Here is a 10526-nt window from a genome sequence, read left to right as displayed (position 1 = left end):
CTCTCTCTCTCTCTCTCTCTCTCTCTCTCTCTCTCTCTCTCTCTCTCCCTCTCCCCGCCCTAGAGTGCCCACTCCAGGAGGCCAGGGGTCTTTGTCTGTCTTGTTCCCAGCTGTGTCCCCAGTGGCTTCAACAGGACCCAGCCCATGGTCCATGTTCCGTAAATATGTGTTTAGTGAAATAATGAATTTGCTGCAGTGATGTCAAGTGTACTTTCTAAATAAAGGTATTCAAATGAGCTGAATCAAAGAGAAATATTAAGGAAATCGTGAAACAGGTGGATGGAGCAGAATCATCTAGATGGTCTGCCTAAATAGTGACATTGGGGAAACGTTACTCACTGGCATACGGTGGCGGCTGGGGAAACTGAGGAAGGGCTCTGTGGCTGGACATTATGGGAGAAGAGGCGGGGATGGGGCAGGTCTTGTCCTAGCTCACTCTGAATCAGGGATCATCTCTCTCTCTGATGGACTGATGGGCTTTCCAGTTTCTCTGAGTCTCTCTCCACCCACCTGAGTGGCTTACTACCCTAATATTGGTTCTCTCCATATGTCCCCAGGATGACACCCACAGAGAAGCCAGAGGTGCACCTCAATCACAATGCCGGTAAGGCAGAGGTCCCTGTGGCTAAAGGTCCTCCTCCAGGCTCCTTCCTCTTTTCCCCACCAGCCACACACACCCTCGCCCTCCCCCACTAGGGGTCTCCCAATCACTTGCCCCACCCAGACCTCTCTGGGGCCCCCCAGACTCAGCCCACAGGCTCTGAGGACAACAGCACTCACGCCAAAACTGCTTTTCCTCCTCTTCTCAGTGCCTGGCACCTCCAGTCCCGGTGGTTCCACTCCCGGGTCCCCACACCCAACTCCTTGCTGGGCTCCCCACCTCCAGGCTGGCCTCCACCCCATCCCCAGGCAGAGTGCTTCTAGAACCCTCACCCTGTCACTCCTCTGCTCAGAGACCCTCCATAGCTCCCCAGGGTCCTTAGGACAAAGTCAGCCTCCTTAACATGGCTCTCTAGATTCCCATAAACTGGTCCCCACTGTCTTTCCTGGCTTCATTTCCCACATGTAACAATCCCATCCTCAAAAACAAAACAATATAAAATAAACTACATATAATCCAGACAGACCAAATATATCACAGCTCCTCAAACATGGCAGGCTATCTCCTGCCAGCCACTCCCTCCAGCATTTGCATAGTTCTCACTTCTCTTTCCAGTCTCAGATGTCCCCTCCTCCAGGAAGCCCTCCCTGAATCCCCTCCAGGAGCCCTCTGGGCTCCCCCACTCAGCCCTACCCCCTCTGGGTCATCCCTATCTGGGGACAGATCTGTCTCCCCCACTGGACTGTGAGACCTGGGAGGCCGGGGCCAGCACTGCCTCAGTCTTGGCTGTGTCCCCAACATAGGGCTGGGCAAGGAGAGGGACTTGCACAAATGTTAGCTGAATAAAATGACCACTGACAGCAGGTAGCATGGGCCTGTGGGCCACGCGTCAGCCAGTTCCCCCCTTGCCCTCTGCTTCAGGTGACCAGGACATCTATGAAGTGATGCCGTCTCCGACCCTCCTGGTATCTCCCCCCCGGTGAACACCTCCATGGTGAGTTCCACCCCCTCCCCCAAAGCCCCACCTGCCGCTTCCCCAGGAGTTTGCTGTGGCGCCGGCACCTTGTCCCCACACTGCACGAATGCGACTCACCCTGGGATGCTCCCTACTTTAAAACCACCAGGAAAAGAGACTGGAAGGACACAACATGAGGAGCATTAGTCTCTGGGGCGATGGGGACTTGGGACTGGGAAGCCAGGTCTGTCCTCAGAGCAAAGGTCCAAGGTAGGAGGGTGTCAGGGTGCCGGGGGGCCTGGCTCACCTGTGCTCTTCCCTCACAGCCCCTGCCCCAGCAGCAGCCAGAGCCGGAGAACCACCCCTACCAGGTGTGTGGAGCCGGGATGCGGGAGGGGGGTCTCGACGGTGGGGGCAGGGCGGTGGGCATCCTCACCGACGATCCACCCATTCCCTGAGCTGTAGCTCCCACGGAGGCACAGCACAGCCTCTCCCCTCCTGGGGTTGTACCTTCCTCCTTCTTAGAAGGATTCCAAGGCTGCAGGTCCCAGCCCATCTCCATCCCCTTCTGTCTGCCCCTGGATCTCTGTGTCCATGTGTCTGTCTATGTTTCTCTGCATTTCTCTACACCGCTCAGGGCATCTCCTGCTCTTGCCGTCATTCTCTGGCTCCCATGTCCTTTTATCCTTCCCTCTCTCTCTCTGTCTCTTCACCCATCTTTATTTCTTGATGTCTCCCTCACTCTCTCTCCTCCTCTGTGCTCCTGCCCGTCCTCGCTCTCCATTCCCATCGCTCTGTGTCCACCCCTTTCTCTGGCCCTCCCGATACCTGGTGCTTCCTGCCTCTGCATGCCTCTCTCCTTCCACCATTCTCTCCAGGTGTGTTCTCCACCCCATCCCTCAGCCTCTGCCTGGCTCCCCCGACCCCGACCCCCACCCCCCCCCCCAACCCCCCCCTCCCCCCCCCCCCCCAGGACTTGCTGAACCCTGCCCCTGCCCCTTACTGCCAACTCATGCCAACCCCCCGAAGAGGCCCCTGGAAGAGCAAAAGCCTCAGCCCTCCCCTGGGGGCCTGGGGCCCACAGAGAAGCCACACCAGAGACCCCACAGCACCAGGCCACCACAGCCAGAGGCCGACAAGGTGGACTCAAATGAAGACTCAGCACAGGATCAGGCATGGGCAAGAGATCATGATGGGCCCAGCGCCTCTCTGACCCTCTGAGTATATAACCCGCCCTCAACTCTGGTCTGTCCAGCAAGCTGGCCTGGGCCTCGTGCCTGGGAAAGGCAGGCTCTTGCCTTCTCCTAACCCAAAGTATGCCCTCACACACACTGGATATTTGGGGGTGAGGAGAGTGGTCTCAGGCCTGCCTCAAGCCAGACCTCACAGGCTCCTACTCGCTGGGCTTCTACCTGTCGGCCCACAATGCCCCACCCCTGCTCCCTGCTTGTCCTTGGAGCCCCTTCCCCTGGGAGTGCAGAGGGACGGTGATTTTAAATAGGAAGGACGGAGAAGGCCTTGCAGAGAAGGTGATGATGAACAAAGACCTAAAGGCGGAGAGAGAGAGGAAGCCACGCAGGGATCTGGAGGGAGAGCATTCCAGGCAGAGGAAGCAGCAAGTGCAAAGGCCCTGAGGCAGGAGTATGCCTGGGGAGTTCAAGGAGCAGCAAGAGGCCAGGGTGGTGGGAGTGGAGGAAGGAAGGGGGAAAGGGTGGGAGGTGAGGTCAGGGAGGTGGGGAGCAGCAGATAGTTCAGGGCACAGAATCGCCCCACGTAAGGCACAGCAGACTGTCGCTTTTGCTCTGGGAGCTGAAACTAAAGACAGTGTGGCCGGGGACGCCTGGGTGGCTCAGTCGGTTAAGCGTCTGCCTTCGGCTCAGGTCATGATCGAGCCCCCACATCGGGCTCCCGGCTCAGCGGGGAGTTTGCTTCTCCCTCTGCCTGCCCCGCCCCCCCCACCCCCGCTTGTGCTCTTTCTCTCTCTCTCTCTCTGACAAATAAATTAATAAAATCTTTTTAAAAAGACCATGTGGCAGGCTGAATAAAGTTGTGTATGTGCTAACGCCCTGTGAACGTTACCTTACACGGCAGAAGGGACTGAGCAGGTGTGACTGGTGAAGGATCCTGAGATGGGGAGATTATCCCGGATGACCCCTCTGGGCCTGAAATATAATCACAAGGGCCTTTGTGAAAGGGACCCGGGGGGGAGAGAAGCAGCTGTAAGAAAGGAGACAGAGACTGGAGTGATACTGGACTCTAAAGATGGAGGAAGGGCCCCAAAGCCAAGGCCCCACGGAGTCTGACGTGATGGGAGAAAGACTTCACGGGCCCTGGCTGGCGTGGAAGACAGAAAGAAGCCACGAGCAGAGCCCAGAAGCTGGAAAGGACAAGAGCCCAGATGCTCCCGCAGAGCCTCCAGAAGGCGACCCAGCCCCGCCGACACCTTGATTTTGGCCCCGTGAGACCCATTAAGGACTTCGGACCTCGCGAACCGGAAGCGAATAAATTCCTGTTGTTTTAAGCCACTACACACTTGTGGGAACTTGTTACAGCTGCCACGGGAAATTCATGTAGGGGATGAGGACGAATTCCAAGGAAGGGAAGTTGCATCTCCTGCTGACTCAATACGCCAGTACTCTGGGGATGTTGAAATCCCCAGACCTCTCAGGACACCCTCATCTCCTGCTTCTGAGAAGGTCAACCAGGTCAAGGCACGGGCAGGGTCGGCCCCAGCACTGGCCACTCTGGTGCAGAGTGTCTGCCTTCCTCCCCTCTTTTCCAGCAACCCCTCGTCAAAACCCAGTATCTGTTCTCTCCTTTTCCTCAGTAATAGGGTTTTGAACCAAGAGCATGGCTGCTGAGCAGGAAAACTACATTTCCCAGATTGCCCTGCAGCTCGAGCTAGCCCTGTGACTAATTCCCAGCCAATGGGATATGAGCAGAAGTGATTAGCGGCACGCAGTCCTCAAGTCACACCCTTAAAGGGAGAGCATTCCCCCTTCCCAGAGGCTGAAGATGTGGTGGTGAGAGCCATCTCGGATCACATAGACAGGGGCGCACAGAGCCAGGTTAGAGGGAGCTGGGGCAGGGACAGCAACGGGGACAGAGCCACCACGCCAGGTTAGATAAGTTACCTGGGAGAGAAAGACTCCTCTCTTGTGCAAACTACCATTACTTTGGGATTCTTTGCATCCACGTCCTTCTAAAACTTGATTCATACAACCCCCACCTTCATGACGACAGTATTGGGCGCTTGGGTGGCTGTCGTTAAGCGTCTGCCTTCGGGTCAGGTCATGATCCCAGGGTCCTGGGATCGAGCCCCGCGTCAGGCTCCCTGCTTGGTGGGAAGCCTGCTTCTCCCTCTCCCACTCCCCCTGCTTGTGTTCCCTCTCTCGCTGTCTCTCTCTCTCTCTCTGTGTCAAATAAATAAATAAAATCTTAAAAAAAAAAAAAAGACGACTATTTTTTTCAAGAGTAAGCTCTCTGAGCCTGATTGCTCACTTAGTATCAACCCTGATATGGACGGAATTGCATCCCCCAAAATGTGTATGCTGAAACCCTAACCCTCCCTGGGATTGTATTTGGAGACAGAACCTTTAAAAAGGGAGGGGACACGGCAAAGCATGCAGGCTTTTAAAGGCTTTCACCCAGAAGTGATACGCCCACCCACATCTCCTTGGCCAAAGGAAGGCACATGATACACTCTAATGTCAAGAGCGCTGGGCAGGTGCAATGCTACCATATATGCAGAATAGGGGAAATGGGGGTGCCTGGGGGGCTCAGTTGGTTGAGCGTCTGCCTTTGGCTCAGCTCATGATCTCAGGGCCCTGAGATGGAGCCCCTCATCAGGCTCCCTGCTCAGCTGGGAGCCTGCTTTTCCCTCTCCCTCTGCTGCTCCCCCTGCTCGTGCTCTCTCTCTCTCTCTCTCTCTCATACTCTTTCTCAAATAAATAAAATCTTTAAAAAAAAAAAAAGAATAGGGAAAACCGATATGCACGAACAGCCCAATCAATGCACCATCGTGACTCACACCAGGGCCCACATTCTCAACTACTGTGTCTCCCTGAGAAAACTTCCCAGGAAGACCTGCTCTCCTCCACCTCTTCATTCAATGACTCATTCATTCATTCAGCAGGTGATGGACCAGGGTGGCGGGCCCGGCCAGGGACGAAATGCACAGAGCCAGAAGATATTTAGAACAAAACATTGACAGAATTTGGTCCTGGGTGAGATGTCCAGGGAGGAGGGAGGAGGATGTGTCACAAACGTGTTCGTTCATCAGCTCAACAAACATTTATTGATCACCTGCTGTGTGCAGTTGTTATCGCCAAGGACAAAACAGAGATCCCTGCCCTCAGAGAACTGACAACAAATGGCATCAAACATAATTTCCAGGGGAGTGATGTTATGAAGGAGAATGAGCAGGTGCCAAGAAAGCTGGGGGCGGGGCTCGAGTGGGGGACCCCTGCCCCATGTCTGGCTTGCTGATGGAAAGCAGGGGCAGTGGCGGCATTCACAGTGCAAGAGGGTCAGGTTTGCAAGGAGGGAAAACGTGTCCACGTGAAAACTTGTACACAAATGTTCACAGCACTGCTCATAATAGCCAAAAAGTGAAAACAACCCAAATGGCCGTCAGTGGATGAGTGGAGAAACAAAACGTGGTGTACCCAGATAGTGGGATATAGTCCGACCATAAATATGGACCGAAGTACTGGGCCATGCAACAACGTGGATGAACCTTGAGAACATGATGCTGAGTGAAAGTAGCCAGACACAAAAAGTTACATATTGTCTGAGTTCATTGATGGGAAATGTCCAGAACAGACAAATCCATAGAGACAGGAAGCTCAGACGGCTGAGTGGTTGCCAGGAGCCGGAGGGACAGGGAGATGGGGAGTGCCTAATAAGGGGTAGAGTGTTTCTTTTGGGGGTGATGGAAATGTTCTAAAACTGATCATGCAGATGGTTGCACCACCCTATGAACATATTAAAAACACTGAATTGTACACTTTAAATGGGTGAATTGTCTGGTATGTGAATTATATCTCAACAAAACCAAGAAAGAGAAGGGAGGGAGAGAAGGTGGGTGGGAGGGAAGAGGGCAGGTTTGGGAAGTCGGTTGTGAATTCATTTCGGTGTGTTGGCAGGAGGCAGCTGGAGACCCGGGGGCCGGCGGGGGGGGGACAGTGAACATGGGTGCACCCTGCAGCATGGTCGCCCCAGAAATGTCATCTTTTATCACTGGTTGGGATTTAAGTTGATTGGATCCGTCCTTTCTGCCAGACTTGCAGGCAGGACTCGTGTCAACACAGAGCCAGCAGGGGGCAGCAGAGGACCACGCAGACCCACGGACCAGCACACTGGCTGCTTGGAGGACCTCCCCCACCCCACCTCGGGGCACCTGTCCCCAGCCTTTGCCCCTTTGTTTACCCTTCTGAGAGCCCAGAGAATGCACCCGGCTGCCCAGACCCAAAACCTGGGCTCCGCCTTCCCTCAGGGAGGGGCAAACCCCAGAACCTACCTCCTAGGCCTCCCGAGCTTAGGATCTCTACAGCCCAGCCCTGGGCCAGATCGCGTCTCCCCATCACCTTCCCAGCCTCCTACCTGGTCTCCTGCCCCCTCCTATCCTCTCACCACAAGACAGCCCAAGGGAGCTTTCTAAATCCCAAACTCAGTCCTGCCCCTCCCTGCTCCGAGCCATCCATGGCTCCCCAGTGCCCTTAAAGTCAGGCTTCTCGCGGTAGCCTGCAACTCCCTGGGAGTTCTGGCTCCTGAAGTCCCCTCAGCCTCCCTCTCAACACCCCTGACCCTCACCCACACCCTGTGGTCTGAGGTCTATCATCCACCACTCTGAACCGCTTCCAGGCCCTCCACATTCTGCTCCCTGGGCTGGGAATGTGGCCACAGGCACGGTGCTCCACCCTGCCGGCCCCACCCCCATGCACCCTCCCCGTCTCAGCTCAGACACCTCTTTCTCCAGGAAGCCCTCCCTGACCGTCAAGCTGGGTCAGGTCGTTCTCCTGAGTTCCTCTACCTCAACCCTGCCCACTCCGGGTGGCCCCTGTCTAGAGATTTGTCTGGCCACTGGACTATGAGCCCTGGAAGGGCAGGGCCAACCAAGGCTGCCTGGGTCAGGGATGGGTCCCAGCGCCACCCAGCACGGCAGGCACAGGGCAAGGGCTCGGGGAGCTGACGCAGGACAAGTGAATGTGTGCGGATTCTCAGGGTCCGTATGTCCTTCCCTCCCTGTGCCTGGCAGTCCCCACTCACCCATCAACAGACGTTCTCTGAGCCCCTGCTGGACACCCAGCTCCCCGGGCTCCAGGGACATAAGAGAAAGCGGACGCGCCCCTACGCTCGGGAAGCTGGCCGTCTCGGGGGAGGCGACGGGACCTGCCGGGCACTGCGCTGAGCGCTTCACGTTTATCACGTATCTGAGCCTCCCCACGGTTGTGTGAGGGAAGTGCTAGGCCCAGTCCCATTTCCCAGATAAGAAAACTGAGGCACAGAAGCTTCAGGTCACGTGGCATAGAAAACGGACACACGGGGCAAAGAACAAAATCTAACACCCGACCTTCGCCTCCACTCATCCCAGTCCGTAAAGAAGGACCAGACATAACCCAAGGCCACCACTCTGGGGTCCGCGTGTCGAAGCAGAGGGGTCTGCCTTCCACATGAGGGCCCATGGAGAAGGCATTGCTCACCCCAAAGAGAGAGGCATCACCGAGGGGGGAACTTGAGGCACTGGGTGAAGTGTTGGGCCTGATTTGGAAGAGACCAGTGTCCTCGGCCGGGACTGGGAGCCGCCCCACCAGTCCTTCACTCTCTCCACCCAAGCTCTGCCCCCCAAGGCTCAGTGCAGACCCCCACTCCCTTCCTCTGAGTCCTGGGCACCACTAGATTCTCAGGGCTGTGGCTGCTCGTTATACAAATGAGGAAGTGGCTGTCTGGGGAAGGAAATGGGCTGGCCCATGTCCAAGACTGATTATGATTCATGGGGAAAACCCTTCCCTCCCGAACTCAACCCCTTTGTAGGCAGAGGGCATTGCCCTCGGAGCATCTGTCTGGCAGGGCCAGGCGGGTGGAGGAGGGCCGTCCGCAGGGGTGTAGCCCCCGAAAGGCCATGCAGCAGGCCTCTCCCTGCACCTGGAGCCCAGCGGGGAGCCCATGAGTTGAGACGGGGGGGGGGGGGGGGGGGATCTTTATCTGCTAAATGCACTGGGGTTGCATGGAAAATTTAGCTTGAAGATAGCATCCCACTGCGGGAGTCAGCATTTCAAAATAACGAACCGTTTCTGGACCCTGGCAGGAGGAAACTTTGGGGTGGTGAAGGTGTTCTCAAACGAGATTTGGTGATGGCTACCCAAGGGGAACTTTATGCTATGAAAATCACGCCCCAGGGGGAGTGCCCAGCTGGCTCAGTCAGTGGAGCGTGCGACTCTTGATCTCAGGGTCATGAGTTCGAGCCCCACGTGAGGCGTAGAGATGACTTAAAAAAGAAATCCTGAAAAAAAAAGACAGAAAGAAATTTATGCCCCCAGTGAAGCTAAGAATGAGATGATATTTATGAGACTGGAAATCTGAATACTGACTAGGTATTTAAAGATTTTTTTTTTAAGATTTTATTTATTTATTTGACAGAGAGAGACACAGCGAGAGAGGGAACACAAGCAGGGGGAGTGGGGGAGGGAGAAGCGGGCTCCCCTCGGAGCAGGGAGCCGGACTCGATGCCAGGACCCTGGGATCATGACCTGAGCCGAAGGCAGATGCTTCACGACTGAGCCCCCAGGCGCCCCTAGGTATTTGAAGATATTAAGGAAGTGTTTTTTGTTCATCTTATTTTCACATGTTAGGTGAAAACATGACATTGTGTTTTTTGTTGTTGTTTTTTTAATGAGTCCCTATGTTTTAGGGACATAGGCTGAGGTAGCTATGAATAGGATGAAAAGAGGCCTGGAAGTTGCCTTCAAATACTATAGGTCAGGCACGGGTGGGGGAAGGGAAGCAAGATCGGTGGGAGCTGGGGGATGGGCAGAGAGGCATTGCTCTCCCCTCTACTTTTGATGAGTGTGTGGAATTCGGAAATTTTCCAGAATAAAAAGTTATTAAATTGTATTTACCTAACTCTAAATCCAAATCCACCCCTTCCCATATTCCTGATGAATAAAATGAGGCTCAGAGAGAGAAAGGACATCTAGCCAGATGCCTTCTGACCCTTGCCCCCTCCCCCCCCCCCCCGAGAATGCTGGCACTCTCTCTCTGCTCCCCTCCACTTCCCTAACTCCAGAAAAATCCAGCTTCTCACACTTACCAATCCAGCCCCCTGCAGCCCCTCATTCCAGACCTAGATCCTTCTCTTCTGTCACTCATCGGCCTTACCGGCACCCCACTCACCTCTAATGGGCCATCTTGCATCCAAAGTCTTACTCCCTAGGTTTCCTGGTCTCCCTGGAAGTACCTTAGCCCACGGCCCCCTCCCTCCCTCAGCTCCAGCCACACCAGCCGCCTTGCTCTCCTCACACTCACCAAAGACTTTCCTGCCTCAGGACCTTTGCACTCGCTGTGCCTGCTGCCCCAAACACCCTTCACCCAGATGTTCGCAGACCCTGTGTGTCACCTCCTTCGGGTCTCAGCTCACATGTCACCTCTTCAGAAAGGCCCTCCCTGACGTCTCTAGCTAAAAGAGCAACAACCTTCATCACTCTTATCCTCTGGCCCTACTTTATTTTTTTATAGCAGTTATCTCTCCTTGACATGATATGCTGTATCAGGTTTTTTTTATTAGCCTTCCTCTCCCTCCAGTGGATTACGCCCCACAAGGAAAGGGATGTTGCCTGTATCCCCAGCACAGCCCAGCAGATAGTTGGCGCTTAATAAATATTTCTCGAATGATTAAAGGACTTGGAAAACCCCCCCTTCCCCCATGAACGAGGTGAGAGGAAGAGGGGGGGATGGGATTCCAGGCAGAGG

General features: G+C 55.1%; 1 protein-coding gene across 1 annotated transcript in view; it reads left to right on the top strand.

Moving 5' to 3' along the window:
• The window catches only part of CEACAM19 (CEA cell adhesion molecule 19), a 17488-nt gene extending 14183 nt beyond the window's left edge, over window positions 1–3305 (top strand). Inside the window, 5 exon segments of the mRNA XM_073886558.1 lie at window positions 64–147; window positions 558–604; window positions 1523–1580; window positions 1813–1927; window positions 2530–3305. Coding sequence (XP_073742659.1) covers window positions 64–147; window positions 558–604; window positions 1523–1580; window positions 1813–1927; window positions 2530–2769 — 544 coding nt within the window. The 3' untranslated portion in view covers window positions 2770–3305.
• The last annotated feature ends 7221 nt before the right edge of the window (window positions 3306–10526 follow it).

This window comes from Callorhinus ursinus, unplaced genomic scaffold (genome assembly GCF_003265705.2).
Source record: "Callorhinus ursinus isolate GAN/ISIS: 27379988/994484 unplaced genomic scaffold, GSC_fseal_2.0 scaffold71, whole genome shotgun sequence".
Lineage (NCBI taxonomy): Eukaryota > Metazoa > Chordata > Mammalia > Carnivora > Otariidae > Callorhinus > Callorhinus ursinus.
The sequence above is the reverse complement of the archived record's forward strand: the minus strand, read 5'-3'. Positions and strand labels throughout refer to the sequence as shown.